The 17,459-nt window shown below is 42.8% G+C and overlaps 1 protein-coding gene across 3 annotated transcripts in view; it reads left to right on the plus strand.

The window, feature by feature from the left end:
• Positions 1–509: 509 nt before the first annotated feature.
• Positions 510–17,459, plus strand: part of PDE8A (phosphodiesterase 8A) — a 157,126-nt gene continuing 140,176 nt past the window's right edge. Inside the window, exon 1 of one of the 3 annotated variants that reach the window (XM_004056705.5) lies at positions 510–1,160. In XM_004056705.5, the coding sequence (XP_004056753.1) occupies positions 975–1,160 (186 nt within the window). In that variant the 5' untranslated portion in view covers positions 510–974. Of the gene's footprint in view, positions 1,161–14,279; positions 14,303–17,459 lie in introns of those variants that run through there. The other 2 variants (XM_063698777.1, XM_055362805.2) reach the window with 2 other exon arrangements.

Below are 17,459 nucleotides of genomic sequence, written 5' to 3' on the forward strand. Positions count from 1 at the left end.
AAGTCTCTTTCCTTCTCTGGGTAGCCCAGTCGGGCGCCCCGCCGGTCGTCGCCGCGCATGCTCAGTTGCGGGCGGCGCCTGGAGGAGGTGGCGGGCGCCCCAGCTGCTTTGCATTGACGCCAGCACCCGCTGGAGGTCACCGCTGGGGGCTGGGCGCGGCACGCTGCCGGCAAAACCTGGCCCGGATGACGGAGCCGGAGCCGTACCGCCAGCAACTCCCGGGTGCGCGCAGCCGTTTCTGCGCTTCTCGACGGTGCGGCCCCAGGCCCCGCTGGAGCCGAGCTGGTCCCCTCCCTACCCCGGCGGACGTGGCCCGGCCGCTCCGAGGGGTTTCCCTCGGACCCCGCGCCTCAACCCCGGCCAGCGGGAGCGTCTAAGGCTAGCCTTGTACCCCACCGGCACTCGGCCTGGCGGGGCTTTTCCGCGAGGCGGCGGCCCAGCGGGCGGAGCGGCGTGGGTGTCCACAGCTAGGCGGAGTCTGGAGCCGGGGAGGCGGCGGCGGCGGCGGCGGGAGCGGGAGCGGGGCCGGGCGCGGCCGGGAGCTCGCCTCCCCCGGGGGTCGCGCCGCAGCTCGGCGAGGGCAGCGTGGCTCGCGCGGCGTGGACTCAGCCGCTGCTGGCTAAGGAGAGCGCAAATCTCCTCCCCCGTATTTCCCCGGAAGCGCGGCCGAGGCGAGCCTGGCGATGTGAGGGAGGCGGCCGGCGGCTCCTGCCTCGGGAAGGGCATGTTCGGAGGGGCGGCCTCGGCACGCCACCCGCCTAAGCGCCCCCTTCCCACCGCAGCCGCCGCCGCCGCAGCGCCCGCACTGCGATAAAAGGGGCGGCCGCGTTTCCTGACGCGAGATCCGCGCTCGCCGCCGCCCTCCCAGGCGGCGATGACACGGCGCCCGCGGCGGCCCCGAGGCGCCGGGTGGGCCGTTTGCTGACCGGATCGCGGCTACCCGCCAGCGTGTCCGCGGCGCCGCCGCCGCCAGCATGGGCTGTGCCCCGAGCATCCACATTTCCGAGCGCCTGGTGGCCGAGGACGCGCCTATCCCCGCGGCACCGCCGCTGTCGTCCGGCGGGCCGCGCCTCCCGCAGGGCCAGAAGACGGCCGCCTTGCCCCGGACCCGCGGCGCCGGCCTCTTGGAGTCGGAGCTTCGCGACGGCAGCGGCAAGAAGGTAAGGGGCGCCGGCCACTCTGGAGCCGCCGCGAAACTCGGGCCCGGCCAGTCAGCAACTTTCCCGCAGGGGCCGGGCGGGGTCCACCCCCGGGCCTCGGTGCCCTCTTGTCCCACTTTGGATGGTTCTGATTGACGCCAGTCTCCGGCCTTGCCGGGGCAGCGTTCAGAGAAGGACAGACCCAGGTCCCGCGACCCTGATTTCCTAGGGTTGCGATTAGGACGCCGCCTGTGTCGCGGCGTCGGTTCCTTGGACACATCCGACTCCCGGAGCGGCGGGGCCCGCTGTGAACTTGACTGAGGCGCTTGCATCAATTTCCTCTCCAAGAGCGGGTGTTTGAGGGAAACCCCCAGGATATTCTGGCGCGCCCCTGCAATGTTAAATCAGTGTGAACTTTGTTCTTTTCCTGTGGTAGAAAGGGAAGGGCGACTGGCCTCACCACTCTTTTCCTTCTGTCAACTTTGCACATGCAGTTGCAGGTTACCATTTTCTTCGGGACTATTAGAATGTAATCTGGAACATCAGCTTTGCTTCATTGCACCTGTATTTGAGGTCCACGTTTATTAGCATACATACTGTATTTAAAGCATATGTAATTAGAAAATACTGTGAAACGCGATTTTTGAAGCATTCAGCAGAACAAAGTTAATCTTTTATTAAGCCGACTTACTGGGACATTTTGTGACTGGGGTTTTTTGTTTTTTTACATTGCGTGTCTTCTCCAGCGCATGTTGCCTTGGCTTATGTTTTGTCAAAGTTTCTGGGCTTAGTCTTTGTTGAGGTTTTCTAAAGGAAAGTTAAAAAGGAAAAAGGAAAACGTGATCATTAAGGCACACAGCAGCAGCTTTCCAGTTCTCTCATTTTAGAATTTAAAGCTGGAACTCATGCGTTGGTTTATGTTTTGTTAAACCAGTAAAAGACAACAACAACAAAATTCGTGCATGGCTGCAGATTGTTGGCTGTCATCCCTCTCATCACGACCAGTTTTTGAAAGAGTAATTTGCAAAATTTGTTTGATTTTTCCTTGCTTGCTGAGAACTGCTGAACATCCGAAGTTTGAGGGATATAGTTTGATGTACTTTCTGTCTTACATTTCTAGCAGTCGTCATGATACTTTTTCTGTACGAAAGGGGAAACTCTTTTTCAGTGTTGCTTAACATAGTTGATTTCCCCACCATTCCCATACCCTAAGTGAAAATTCAACTTTGTTCTGATTATCAGAAATTGAATTCCTTCTCCTATAGATTCTTTAAAGAAACCTCTGATGGTTTAGGCTTACTAACTCAAGGTGCTCTTAATATCAATGTTAAGCTGTGTGTTAAGCCTACTTGGCTTTAAAAAAGCGTTACACAGGTGCGTATGGAAACTTTAACAGCTTTCAAGTTTTCAGTCCAAATCTAACATTGGTAATTTTGCAGACTAATGTGATAATTTCAGACTACCAAAGTAGCCCTTTTATAGTAAGGGACCTTTGTGTCTTACAGGCTTTTTTTTGTGGTGGATTGGGTGTCCTAAAATTCACGTAGGTGTCTTGTAAGCCTCCCCAGTGCAGCGGCAGCTTGCTCTTGTGCTATCGCAGTGCCGTTAGGTCCCTGAGTTTTTAAGTACTTACTTCAACCATTCTTCCGTATTGGCAGACCATTGTCTTGTGTTGGGGGCTCAGAAAATACTTTCATCCTTAAAGTGCCTAACCCAGTGGCATACACATAGTAGGTACTAAATCAATGTTTACTGATTTCTTAAAAAATTGTTAACTGATTGATGAAACTTTTTCAGTCATTGGAATTTGATTTCATAAAGCCTCCTATGTAGACTTCAAAATAATAGTATTTCCAGAGCAGGAGTCAAATTATAAATTATAACACCACAACCACAGAAATAATAGCCCCATACTTGTTATTCATGAACTGTACATGTTGATATCTCATTTAGTTATTTGCATTTAGGCATGTCAGATAGTAGAGCAGAGGTAAATGTCAGCATTTTTTCTAGTCTAATATTTTTTCTTTGAGAATGAATCTTTTTAAATTTTAAGATATTAACTATGCTCTGGAAATTCATGTTTAGAGAAGGCAAACTGCTAGCAATTTAGCAAAATTAAATCATAAAAGTAGTTTCTTTGTATTAACATCTCAAGATGCAGTTTAATTCATTACAAAATTTCTTATTAAAACTGTAAGTCAGCATATCTTTAAGTGAATTTCAACAAGAAATTCATTGGGGGATGCTTTTATAGTCCTACAGCATTTAGTAAATACCAGTTTATCAGTGTGGGTGGGAGATTGATAACTAATTGCATTTTTAGGTTAAGCAGTATGTACTTTGCGTTAAAGTGTATCCTGCATGTGTTCTATGGAACAATATGTGGACTGTTAGTAAGTATTGTATGAGAAAAGAGTTCCGTGGTCTAGTAAGTTTTTGGGAAATACAGGTTGAATATCCCTAATCAGAAAATGAGAAATGTTCCAAAGTCTGTTTTGAGTGCTGACATGATGCTCAAAGGAAGTGCTCAGTGGAGCATTTCAGAGTTTGGATTTTCAGATTAGGGATGCTGAACTGGTAAATATAATGCAGATATTCCAAAAGCCAAAAAAAAAAAATCCAAAATCCAAAACACTTCTGGTCTCAAGCATTTGGGATAAGAGATATGCGGCCTATACTGGCTCAGACTAAGTTCAGCAGAGTTCTTTTATGTAGAGCTTGTCAGAGAACCTAATTTCTGAAAGTAATCTGTGAGTCTCCAAGTGGTTTTTAGAGTGTGCATCATTTCCTAAACTAGTTGATTGTGGAGCCCTTTTCTTGAGGTATATGTCAGGCAGGCCACATGTTAAGACCTGATTCTTTATGTGAGATACCAATATTCAAAGTACAAGAAATATAATTAACAGTAAAACTCAACAAATGTAATTTGCTTTTTAATGATTCCAAAGGTACTTTAGATCTTGTAATATATTAGGCTGGGTTGTCTGTATGAACTTATTTAAGTATTACTAAAAATACCCTCTGTCTGTTTATTCCTTTCGGGAGTTTAAGTTTATGTGGTTACAGATAATGAATGCTGTGTTCAGTTTGAACACTTAGAGTTTTGTTTATTTTTAATCAGTGTGAGCCTTAACTGTAACATTTTAATATTTTCTTGCCAGTCTTTGGATTTACCCCATTTCCTCTTTCCCTAGCCAGGACTTGAGTTGCCCTTGAAAGATTTGCATGTAGTGTTAGAGACCCTATGCTCACCCCCACCTTCCTTTTTGCAAACACCCACTGCGCTGCTAATGATTGATGCTCCCCACACCCCAACTAATCAACTCTGTGAGATGGCAATCATGTTTGTTTTGTTCACTGCTGTATCCCCCAGGCCTGATGCACAGTAGGCCTTCCATAAACGTATGTTGAATTAGAGAATTTTGTGAACCAGGCTGTCAAGTTGAAAATCCACCCAGGCCAAGTAAGTAGAAATAGAAGCCAGTTTTAACCAGAGTAGAGGCTGTAAAGTTTGGATTTGGTTTTGTGGAAATCTCTGGTTATTGCTCTTCAGAGCACTGTACCCAGGGAATAATATATTTCTACCCTGTTGAGCAGAGTAGATTTCCCTGTAAAGAAAGATTAAAGAGGCTGGGCGCGGTGGCTCATGTCTATAGTCCCAGCACTTTGGGAGGCCAAGGCAGAAGGACTGCTAGAGCCCAGGAGTTTGAGACCAGCCTGGACAACATCTCAAGACTCTGTCTCTACCAAAAAATAAAAAAAATTAGCTGGGCATGGCACCGCACACCTTTAGTCCTAGATACTTGGGAGGCTGAGGTGGGAGGATCACCTGAGGTAAGAAGTTCAAGGTTGCTGTGAGCCGAGAGTGCGTCCCTGCACTCCAGCCTGGGCGACAGACAGAAACCCTGTCTCAAAAATAAATAAATAAATAAATAAAAGATGTAAGGATTAGTGCAGCTAAGGTGATAGATAATAGTACAGCTGCAAGCCAACCTCTAATCGAGTGTTACTGCTGTCAGCACTCACTCAAAATCTCAGACATTCTCCAGTTGGTCCATTTCTGTTTCCCTTTGCTTCTGTCATTCACTTCCTTCAACCTCTTTTCTCTTACTTTTCATCACCTCCCGTCCCACTTCCATCTTCCTCCTTGCTTTTTTCTGCTAGCCCACCTTCCTGCACAAAACTGGCCACTCTTGCCATCTTAGTCAACTAAAGTTTAGTGGTTTCCAAATGTTACTTATATGGAATGGAATAAAATTTATTGCCTGCTCCTAGTTTACAAAGTGGATTAGTCAAAACTTTTTTTTTTTTTTTTTTTTTTTAAGACAGCGTCTTGCTTTGTTACCCAGGCTGGAGTGCAGTGGCACAACCATGGCTCACTCAGCCTTGACCTCCTGGGCTCAAGTGATCCCCCCACCTCAGCCTCCCAAGTAACTGGGACTACAGGTGCGCACCATGCGTGGCCAGTTTTTTAAACTTTTTTTTTGTCGAGATGAGATCTTGCTGTGCTGCCTAGGCTAGGCTCAAACTCCTGGGCTCCTGTGATTCCCCCAGCCTCAGCCTACCAAAGTGCTGGGATTACAGGTGTGGGTTACTGTGCCCAACTGATTACTCAAAATTTTATATTTGGCTAAACTAAAGCAATTTTCTCTTTGTGTGTGACCTGACTGATTTTTTTCCTCCAGTAGGGGTCTTTGACCCTTGCTAGATTATATGGAATTACTGAAAGTTTCCCTTTGAAAGTGTAGTTGAGAAAAATGAGACCAAACTTTCTGCTGCCATAATAAGTGACTACAGTTTATCTCTAGAGCTCAGGGGTTGTGAGTTCCCTCATTGTGTTCTTGTGCTTTTCAGTATATAGAAAGATATTTCTTTATTCATTTTCTTGAATTCCTTTTACATACATAAAATACTTTGCATTTATAGCATATGTTTTTTAGTACTTACTGTCATTGCCACCATAACTTGAAGTGTGATTCTTAAGATAGACATTGTCACAATTCTGTTACCTGAAACCTGTCCCTGACCAGCTTTGACCCTCGCCTTGCTGAGGCAAGGTTTATGATAGGGCCTGTGGTCCCTTCTGGCGCAAATGTTTCCTGTGAAGTGGCTTATGACTGGTTTTGTCTTGGATAGCTTACCCATTTGGATTGGTTCCTTTTTTTTTTTTTTTTTTTAAAGACAGTTTTTTGCTCTTGTTGCCCAGGCTGGAGTGTAATGGTGCGATCTCAGCTTACCGCAACCTCCGCCTCCCAGGTCGAAGCAATTCGCATGCCTTAGCCTCCCGAGTAGCTGGGATTACAGGCTTGCACCACCATGCCCAGCTAATTTTTTTTTTTGTATATTTAGTAGAGACGGGGTTTCTCCATATTGGTCAGGCTGGTTTTGAACTCCTGATCTCAGGTGATCTGCCCACCTCGGCCTCCCAGAGTGCTGGGATTACAGGCGTGAGCCACCGCGCCCGGCCTTGGATTGGTTCTTAAATAGGAGAAGGTTCATGATGTGAGGACACAGGGTGAGGCAGACATCTCAGAGTAAGCTTAAAGGACAGAATATTTTAAAAAATTAAAAAAAAAAAGAACAGAGGGAGAAGTACTTAGGACATGAGTAAGCCCTCAGTCTTACCCAAGCTTAGTGGCTTCATCCTGGTTTCTCAGTACACTGAGGCAGTAGGAGGTGATGGATTCTGCAGTTCTTAGAGTGCAAACTACTCATATTAATAATAGCCACCATTTCTTGGATGCCCTCTGTGTTGCAAGCACCATGTTAGATGCTTTAAAGATGTTATCTCATTTAATCCTTTCAACCCTGTGAGGTGGCAGGTATCATTTCCCTTTAGCAGATAAGACACCAGAGGTTAGAAGCTTGTCCGAGGTCATACATTTAAGCTGAGATTCAAATCCACTGGTCCCGGCTTTCACCTGTTAGGTTGTTGCTCTCTGTTAACTAGCTCTGTTCATTGCATTTCCCATTCTTTGGTCTTCTGCTAAGCTACAGATTTCACAGGACAACTGGGTTTTAAGCAGGCATCTTGAATCTGCATTATCAGGATTTTGTTAAGTTTCGACTTACTGTGGACGTTGGTTACAGCTCTACCTTAGGTTCCTGTGTTTGAGGAAGTTGAAGTCATCCTCAGCCCTGTGCCAGTTAACTCCTGAAGCTAGATATTTTGTGACGCCCTCTGAATCTGCCCTCTTTGCTGTCTGAAATGAGTTGGGAGGGCATCCCTTGGGAGTTTTTTTCCTTTCTGCTTTCTCCTGCTCAGGTTTCAGGCAGCCTGCCTTACCAAGAGTTCCCCAGGAGCTGGTTCTTTCCATTGCCCTTTGCCTAGAGTGCTGTTCCCCCACCAGTGCTGCATGTACCTATCTTCTCAGGAGTTAGTCAAGGCCCAGCTGAAAGCTTCCTTGAGCCCTTGGCTGGCTTGCACTCTTTTCACTGCTCTTGGGACTTGCTCCTGTATCCGTGTGAGCCTAGGATTTCTGTCTTCAGCCTTCTGCTGGATTATATGCTGCTTGAGGGCAAGCACTGTGTCCTAGTTTCCTTATAGTTCCCAAAGTGCTTGGCACACTTGGTAAATATTTGGATAAGTACACCAGTCTCTAGGGCTGAAAGGGCTTTTATTCATGTTCCACGAGTCTATCTCACCTTGTTTAGATTTAACAAAAGTTGTTGGGTGTATTCTGTGTTTTAACAGAAAGCTAAAATACCCTTAAGCCAGTGATTAATCTGTGGGGTGATTAGTAAAGCTTTTGCCTCCAATTTTGGCTGAGTTAGGGTTGAGCAATGTTCCTGAGTCCCCTCCTTCTGTTCTGCTTTTGTTCTGCTCTGTGTGGTAAAGAGTGGTAGAGTATCATGTCAGAGAGCTGTTTTGACAAGTTTATATTGCATGTCTTAGCTACAGGCACCATGTGTAGTTTGCCCATCCACACAGACAGGAAGGATGTTGCAGATTTCCCAGAACTTTGAGGGTGACCTCAAATAATTTGGGATGGGGGGCTTTGCCAGTGCTTTTATTCTTTATTGGTTGGAAATAGACCTTTGCTGTTTTGAATTCATCCTCTTTCACTGCTTGCCTTCTCCCTTTCATGTCCTATTAGGGAGTACAGGAGCTGCTTCACTTCCTCTTACTCTGCTTATAGGATAACCCAAAGAGCTGGTAGCACATCAGCAGTTCCCAGGTTGTCTGCAAAGGTTTGGTGTTGATGGCAGCTCCCTAGTGAGGTTTTAAAAGACTATAGGAGGAGGAGCCAGAAGATGTGTGTTTTGGGTCCAGCTCCATCAGGCTTTGGCTATGTGATACTTGGCAACTCCTGATCCTGAGTTTTCTCAAGTACAGAGTGAAGCTAGAATACCTGGGTTCTGGTAAGGATAACTAAAAATAATCTGTGTGAAAGTGTTTTGTAAACTCCAAGACACTATCGCATGTAAGGATTGACCATTTTCTTATGAGAACCTTTCTCAAAGGCAAACTTGGTTAAAATATATCTATTTTTTAACGCAGATCTCATTTTTAATATAGTTTTTCTCCAATATTTTGTGAAAATTTTCATAGAGCAAAGTTGAGAGAATTATGCACTCATATGCCTGCCATCTGGATTCTGCAGTTAACAGTTTTCTATATTTGTCTTATATCTGTCCACTCCTTTATCCATCCATCAACCCATTTTATTTTTGGATTCATTTCAAAGTAAGTTCCACACATCAGTATACTCAACCCCTAAATATTGCAGTATGTATATCAAGTTCTAGAGTGCAAAATTTGAACTTTGGGCATGGTAACACACACCTGTAGTCCCATCTACTCAGGAGCTGAGGCAGAAGGATTGCTCGAGCCCAGGTGTTCGAGACCAGCCTGGGCAATATAGCAAGACCTCATCTAAAAAAAAATTAATTCAAAATTAAATAAATTCAAAGTTTACATTTTTAAATGTGAAATGCCATAAAGTAAAATGTGTAAATTTTATGTGTACCATTTGTGAGATATGACAAATGTGTATGTCTATGTACTATGAATCTCTATCAAGATACAGAATTACACAATATTATAATCACCCCCAAAAGTTCTATTGTGCTCCCTTTCCATTCTTACCCCCAGCCACCAGCAACCACTGTTCTGAATTTTTTCCATTATAAATTATTTTTGCCTATTCTAGATTTCATGTAAATAGAACCTTACAGTCTATTCTTTTTTTGTAAGGCTTATTTCACTCAGCATAATGTTTTTGAGATTCTTCTATGCGGCACGAGTCAGTAGTTTGTTCTTTTTTCTAATTAAAGTAGTCTGTTATATGAAGAAGCCACAGTTCACTTATCTATTCTTTTGTTATTGGATACTAGGGCTGTTTCTAATTTTTGGCTATTATGACTAAAGCTACTATGAATATTCTAGTACACGTTATTTTGTGGACATGTGCATTCATTCCTCTTGGTTAAATACCAAGAGGTGAAATTGCTGGGTCATAGGATAGGTATATGTGTAGCTTTTTAAGAAACTGCTTGACCTTTTCCCAAAATAGTTATCCAATATTACACTCGTGCCAACAATGTATAATAAAAGTTCAGTTGCTCTACATCCTTCCCATCATTTGGTGTTAATCAGTATCTTAATTTTAGCCATTCTGGTGGGTGTGTAGTGGTATCTCATTGTGGTTTTGATTTGTATTTCCTTGATGGCTGATGATTTTGAGTACTTTTTCCGTGTGCTTATTGTTCATTTACTGTATTACTGTCTTTTTAAAGTTTTTATTTTAATACTTCTTTATTAAAAGGAAATATAAATATTATGACCTCTGGGTAGGGAAGGACTGATTAAGCAAGTTACACAAGGCATTTACATAAAGGAAATGGTTGATAAATTCAACTATGTTAAAATAAAGAACTTCTCATCAAAAGAGAGTGAAAAGGAAAGCGGCAGACTGGAAGAAGACATTTGCAATGCATAGTACCAATAAAGGATTAGTATTCAGAGAGGTCCTAAAAGTCAATAAGGAAACAACCACCCAGTTGAAAAATTGGAAAAGGTTGGGACAGGCACAGCACTAAGAGGAAACCAAATAGCTAATAACTATATGAAAAGATTTTCAACCTCATTGGGGAAATACAAATTAAACCCACAATGAAATAACATTTTATACTCATCAAATTGGCAGACATTTAAAAGGTTGGCAGTATTTTGAGGAACTGCTCAACATTAAGTAGAGGTGTAAATTAGTTCAACTACTAGGGAAAAACCCATTGTCATTGCCAGGTAGAGTTGAATATGTGACCCTGTGACATAGCAGCTTCTCTTCTAGAAACTCTTATATATCTTTACTGGAAACATGTACGAGAATTTTCAGAGCAGCATTACTTTTAATTCCAAACTTTTTCCTGTAAAACCCAAATGTCCATTAACAACATAATGGATAAACAAGTTGTGATATGTTCAAAGAAAGGAATACTTCACAGCTGTGAAAAATGGATTATAGTTGTAGATATTAACTTTGATAAATCTCAGTGGAGAGAAAGAAGAAGCCATAAAAAAATCTGTAAGTTATGATTCTTTTTATTTAAAGATTGATAGGCTGGGAGTGGTGGCTCACACCTGTAATCCCAGCACTTTGGGAGGCCGAGGCAGGAGGATTACTTGAGGCCAGGAGTTTGAGATCAGCCTGGACAACATAGCAAGACCCCATCTCTAACAACAAAAAAAAGATTAATAGCTAAACAATATATAGTAATACACACATAGGTGTTAAAACTTACCATAAAATCAGTTCAGGCAAATAAAGTTTATTTTAAGGACTTAAATGTTTAGCATGTTAATTTGAGTGCCTAATATAGAGGCTGTAGGAGGATAACAGGCCCTGCTCTCAGGGAACAATTAGTCCTTTCTGGAAAGGTGGGGTAGGTCTCTGACCTGGAAGTGATGATGGCACCTTGGGGGATGGATTGTGGAGGCAAGAGCTTGGTCTGGATTGGTCATAAGGTATAGAAAGAGGAAAGGAGGGAGAGGTTTGACCTGGGCTTAAAAGACTGGGAGGATGTGGATAAGTGGAAAATATATCTCTGGATAAGGGGAAGGAAGGGTACGGGGGTTGGGTGCATGTTCCAATTATGAGGAGGCTGACCAGAGATAGGACGGGAGGTGTAAAAGCCAGGTTGAGGAGTTTGAAGTCCATCCTGTAAACCTCAGAGAACTCCCAAAGGCATTTCATTTTCAGCGGGGTAGTCAAAGGATAAACATGTTTCATGAAGATTAGGTTTCAGGCAAAAATTGCAGTAGGTGGGGTGAGGGACAGCTAGAGGTGGGGCACTATGCAGGACCTATTGCAGTGGTTCAGGCACAAGGTATGACCAGGTATGACTAACTTAGTGCAGTAGTTTGGGAGAGGAGGGAATGAGAGAAGGAAAAACTGACTAGTGACAAATTGGACTTGGTGAGTGAAAGGGCGGAGAGTGGAGGGTGACTCAGAGGTTGGGGTTTACCAGCTTAGAAGAACTGTGATAACATGCCACAATTTGTACAGTGCTTTATGGTTTACCAAATGCTATTTTTGTACCTCATCTCATTTGATGTTCCCCAAACCATGGGGAGGTGGAAAGGAGGGATTTTATTTTCCCTGTTTAAGGCCTAAAGAAGCAGAAATTCAGAGATTGAATGACTTGTTCAAGTTTGTGGTGACCACTTACAGAAACAGGTTCACTGTAATAGCATAAGGGAGAAGTCACAGGAAAGCGAATTTAGGGAGTTTTTAAAAAACCTTTCTTGTCTTTTGGTTCTGAGTTCATCTTATAAAAATAAACTTTTACTTTTCCTGATTGTAAAAGTCATATTCATTGTAGAAAACTTGAAACATATAGAAAAGAACAAGGATCGGCTGGGCGTGGTGGCTCATGCCTGTAATCCCAGCACTTTGGGAGGCCAAGGCGGGCGGATCACAAGGTCAGGAGATCAAGACCATCCTGGCTAACACGGTGAAACCCCGTCTCTTCTAAAAATACAAAAAATTAGCCGGGTGTGGTGGCAGGTGCCTGTAGTCCCAGCTACTTGGGAGGCTGAGGCAGGAGAATGGCATGAACCCAGGAGGCAGAGTTTGTAGTGAGCCGAAATCGCGCCACTGCAGTCCAGCCTGGGTGACAGAGCGAGACTCCATCTCACAAAAAAAAAAAAAAAAAAAAAAGAACAAGGATCACTTAAATTGTACAATCACTTAAATTGCACAGTCAGGAGATAATGTCTCTTAAAATGGTGGTGTGTTTCCTTCCATCCATGTAGATTGCTTTAAATAACTAATTAAAAACTTTTTGGGCTGGGCGTAGTGGCTCATGACTGTAAATCCCAGCACTTTTGGGAGGACAAGATGGGAGAATCACTTGAGGCCAGGAGTTTGAGAACAGCTTGGGAAACGTAGTAAGACCCCCATTCTCTATTAAAAAAATAAATAAATAAATAAATTAGCTGGGCATGGTGGTGCACACCTGTAATCCCAGCTACTTAGACTGAGGTGGGAGGATTGCTTGAGGCTGGGAGTTTGAGGTTGCAGTGAGCTATGATTGTGCCACTGCACTCCAACCTGGGTGACAGAGTGAGACCCTGTCTCTTAAAAAGCAAAAAACAAAAATATTTTTTAAGCAGTTTTGTTTTTTAGTTCTAGGAAACATTTAACTATTATTTATGTAAATGTTGTCCCCTTAAGTTTTCTCATTTTCTCTTCTGCAGCTCCCTCCAAAAGATAGATTGAGACGCATCTTGATCTGTCCTCCGTGTCTCTTCACTTTTCTTTTACTTCCCCTCTCTGTGCTATCTTCTGGGAGGATTTTTTAGCTCAATATTTTAAGTCACGAATTCATTCCTCAAGGTCTACTCAGCTCTTTAGCCCACTGAGTTTTTAAATTTGAGTTTTTGTCTTCAATCTATGGTTTGCTCTTTTTTCTTAATTGCTTATTCATGTTTTATGGTTGCAGCATACTTCCTTATCTCTTTGAGGATATTAATTATACTCACTTTAAAGTCCTATTCTGATTGCTGTATTAAAAACACTTTTTATTGAGTTATAAATGTAATCAGCCAAGGTGTACAAAATCCCTAAGTGTACAGCTTGATGAATTTTCCTCATGCTCCCATGTAATCACCACCCAAATCAAGACAGAACATTTCTAGCATTCCAGAAGGCTGCCTTGTGGCTGTTTACTGTTTTTTAGTATTTTTAACATTTTATGAAAAATCTCAAAATACAGCAATCTTGAAGGATTTTTCACAGGGTACCCTTGTGTACCCAGTGCCTGTATTTTACATTAGCATTTTACTGTACTTGCTTTATCACATATATCCATTGTATCCATTCTTCTACCTATCATACTCCTTTTTCTTTGATATATTTTAAAGTAATTGCAAATGAGGACGGGAGCGGTGGCGCACGCCTGTAATCCCAGCACTTTGGGAGGCTGAGGCAGGTGGATCACCTGAGGTCAGGAGTTCAAGACCTGGACAACATGGTGAAACCCCGTCTCTACTAAAAATACAAAAAATTAGCTGGGCATGGTGGCAGGTACCTATAATCCTAGCTACTAGAGGCTGAGGCAGGAGAATCGCTTGAACCCAGGAGGCGGAGGCTGCAGTGAGCTGAGATCACACCATTGCACTCCAGCCTGGGCAACAAGGGCGAAACTCTGTCTCAAAAAAAAAAAAAAAAAGAGAAAAAGCAATTGTAAATGTTAGTATACTATACTTCCCCTTAAATATTTCAGCATGAATTTGATATTTGCTTAGGTTTTTTCCTTTTGAAGCAACATTTACACACAGTGAAATGCACAAATATTTAGTGTATATTTGCTGAGTTTTGACAAATGCATACATATATCTGCGTAATCCGAACCTCTATGAAGTTATAGAACATTATTTTCATTCCAGAAAGTTTCATTGTGCTCCTTATTGGACAATCTCTTCTTGCAACCACCCTTCTGATTTTTTTCTTACCACAGATTAGTTTTGCCTGTTCTAATTTTAATATAAGTGGAGTTACACAGTATGTACCTTTTTTTTTTTTTTCTGAGGCAGGGTCTCCCTCTGTTGCCTAGACTGGAGTGCAGTGCTGTGATCATAGTTAACTGCAGCCTTGACTTCCCTGGCTCAACTGATCCTCCTCCCACCTCAACCTCCTGGGTAGCTGGGACTACAGGTACGCACCACCACTCCTGGCTAATTAAAAAAATTTTTTTTGTAGAGACAGGGTCTCATTATGTTGCTCAGGCTGGTCTCAAACTCCTGGGCTCAAGCAGTCCTCCTGCCTCAGCTTCCCAAAGTGTTGGGATTACAGGTGTGAGCTACCACGCCCAGTGTATGTACTTTTATATAAGACTTCTTTCCCTAAGCGTTATGTTTTTGGGATTCATCTATGTTTCATGTCTCAGTAGTTCATAATATTACACGATTAACTTTTAAAAGCTCACGATAAATATTGTTAAATTGCCCTCCAGGAAAATGTGAGGAAATTTTGTAATAAAAAATCCCTGAGTGGCTGGGATTATAGGCATGCACTACTTTACCCTGCCTTGTGGTCAGATTTTTATTCCCTAAGGAGCATGTGAGAGTGCTTTGTGGTGCATTCATCAGTCTGACTGTGAGAGGTGGTATTTTATTGGTATTTTAGTTTGAACTTACTTCATTTATTATTTGTTACTCTTTATTTCTCCCTAGTATGTTTTGGACATTTGAATGTCCTCTTCTGTGAATTTTTCATGTCTGTTGCCTATATCTCTATTTCTGTTTTAGAAGTTAAATTATTACTTAAAAGAACTTTTTAATAAGTTTGAATGTTAAATTTTGACCTCTCATGTGCATTGCAAATTTTTTTCAAGTATCTTTTTCTTTTTTTTAGATAATGTTTTTAAAATTTTTTTTAATTTAATTATTTTTAGAGCCAGGGTCTTGCTCTGTTGCCCAGGCTGTAGTGCAGTGGCAGCCTCACTGCAGCCTCAAACTTTTGGACTCAAGTGATCCTCCCACCTTAGCCTCCTGAGTAGCTGGGGCTATAGATGTATGCCACCATGCCTGGCCGTTTTTTAAAATTTTTAAAAAAGAGACAAGGTCTCCCCATGTTGTCCAAGTGGTCTTGAACTCCTGGGCTCAGAGGATACTCCTGCCTTAGCCTCTCAAAATGCTGAGATTACAGGCATGAGCTACCATGCTTGGCAGGTATTGGTGTATCTAAACATAGAAAAAGTATAATAAAAATACAGTATAAAAGATAAAAAATGGGCTGGGCATGGTGGCTCATACCTGTAATCCCAGCACTTTGGGCGGCTGAGGCGGGCAAACCACCTGAGGTCGGAAGTTCAAGACCAGCCTTGCCAACATGGTGAGACCCCATCTCTACTTAAAAATACAAAAATTAGGTGGGTATAGTGGCACATGCCTGTAATCTCAGCTACTCAGGAGGCTGAGGCAGGAAAGTCGCTTGAACCCCAGAGGCAGAGATTGCAGTGAGCCAAGATCGCACCACTGCACTCCATCCTGGACAACAGAGCAAGACTCTCTCAAAAAAAAAAAAAAAAAAAAAAGGTGGTACACTTATATAAGGCACTTACCATGACTGGGCCTTACAGGACTGGAAGCTGCTCTGAGTGAGTCAGTGAATGAGTGGTGAGTGAATGTGAAGGCCTAGGATATTACTGTGTACTACTGTAGACCTTATAAACACTGTACACTTAGGCTACACTAAATTTGTTTTAAAAATTTTTATTTCTTCGATAATCTCAGCTTACTGTAACTTTTTTACTTTATAAAGTTTTTTTAACTTTCTGACACATTTGAAGTAATACTTAGCTTAAAACGTGAACATATTGTATAGCTGTAGATAAGTATTTTTTTCTTCACGTACTTACTCTATAAGCTTTTCTCCATTATATTTTTTTTTCTTTTTGAGACAGGGTCTCACTCTGTCACCCAGGCTGTAATGCAGTGGTGCGATCTTGGCTTACTGCAACCTCTGTCTCCTGGGCTCAAGTGATCCTCCCACCTTAGCCTCCTAAGTAGCTGTGACTGCAGGTGTGCACCACCATGCCTGGCTAATTTTTTGTATTTTTTTGTAGAGATGGGGTCTTGCTATATCGTCCAGGCTGGCCTTGAACTCCTGGGCTCAAGCAATCCACCCACTTTGGCCTCCCAAAGTGCTGGGATTACAGGTATGAGCCAACGCACCCAGCCTTGATTTTTAAATTTAATAATAAATTGCAGCCATTTTCCCATTTTATTAATTTCTTCAGAACATTTATATGATGGTACTAATGCTGCCGTGTACATCTTTTTTTGTTTTTTTTGAGACAGAGTTTTGCTCTCGTTGCCCAGGCCGGAGTGCAATGGTGCGATCTTGGCTCACCGCAATCCCCGCCTCCCAGGTTCAAGCAATTCTCCTGTCTCAGCCTTCTGAGTAACTGGGATTACAGGTGCATGCCACCATGCCAGGATAATTTTTTTGTATTTTTAGTAGAGACGGGGTTTCTCCATGTTGGTCAGGCTGGTCTCGAACTCCCAACCTCAGGTGATCTGCCGGCCTCGGCCTCCCAAAGTGCTGGGATTACAGGCGTGAGCCACTGCGCCCGGCCATGTATATCTTCTTACAACAGGTTTAAGATGGGTACAATTTTATAAGGCTTTATGCACAAAGACTTGGATTTATTCTTATAATCTACTTTTAAGTCTTAATTTCAGGTTTTAAAACATTTTAGGGTAGTCTGTAATGAAAAAGCCCTAAATTAAAAATTTTTTTATGTATAAACTTGGCTTTAGATAAGTTACATTTACTTATTGAAATCTTCCATTTTCTTCAGAAATCATTCCTGAGTGGGACCTTTGACTTTACCATATCCAACTTACTTTCTCAATTTATGGAGGAGGAAATCGAAACCCTAAGGCAGTTGTGAGACAGGTGCAAGATCACACTGCAAGTATTGGTGAAGCTGGGACAAGAACCCCAAGCTAACTCTTGTCCTTCATCTCATGGCACCTTTTATATTCATGGGAAGTGAACCAGTTACTTCACTCCCTTTGGTCACTGAGATGGCCTGGCCTCAGACTCTGCATGCTCTTCTAATTCAGGTTTGCAGAGTGTAGCCTTGTCCAGCAGGCTTTACTGTATCAGAAGCAATAAAGAAGTTGAACACTTGGAATTTCTAAACTTGGATGTCATTAGAGGAGTTGCTAGATTATTGCAAAATGGCTCTGTTTTCATTTTGAATGCATGTGCAGATACCTATTTTTTCATCTCAGTTTGTAACCCATGCATTTGGGGTTGGAGTTGGCATGCAGTGAAACCTACAGTATTTATTAATATGTAG

The sequence above is a fragment of the Gorilla gorilla genome, chromosome 16, assembly GCF_029281585.2.
Source record: "Gorilla gorilla gorilla isolate KB3781 chromosome 16, NHGRI_mGorGor1-v2.1_pri, whole genome shotgun sequence".
Classification (NCBI taxonomy): Eukaryota; Metazoa; Chordata; class Mammalia; order Primates; family Hominidae; genus Gorilla; species Gorilla gorilla.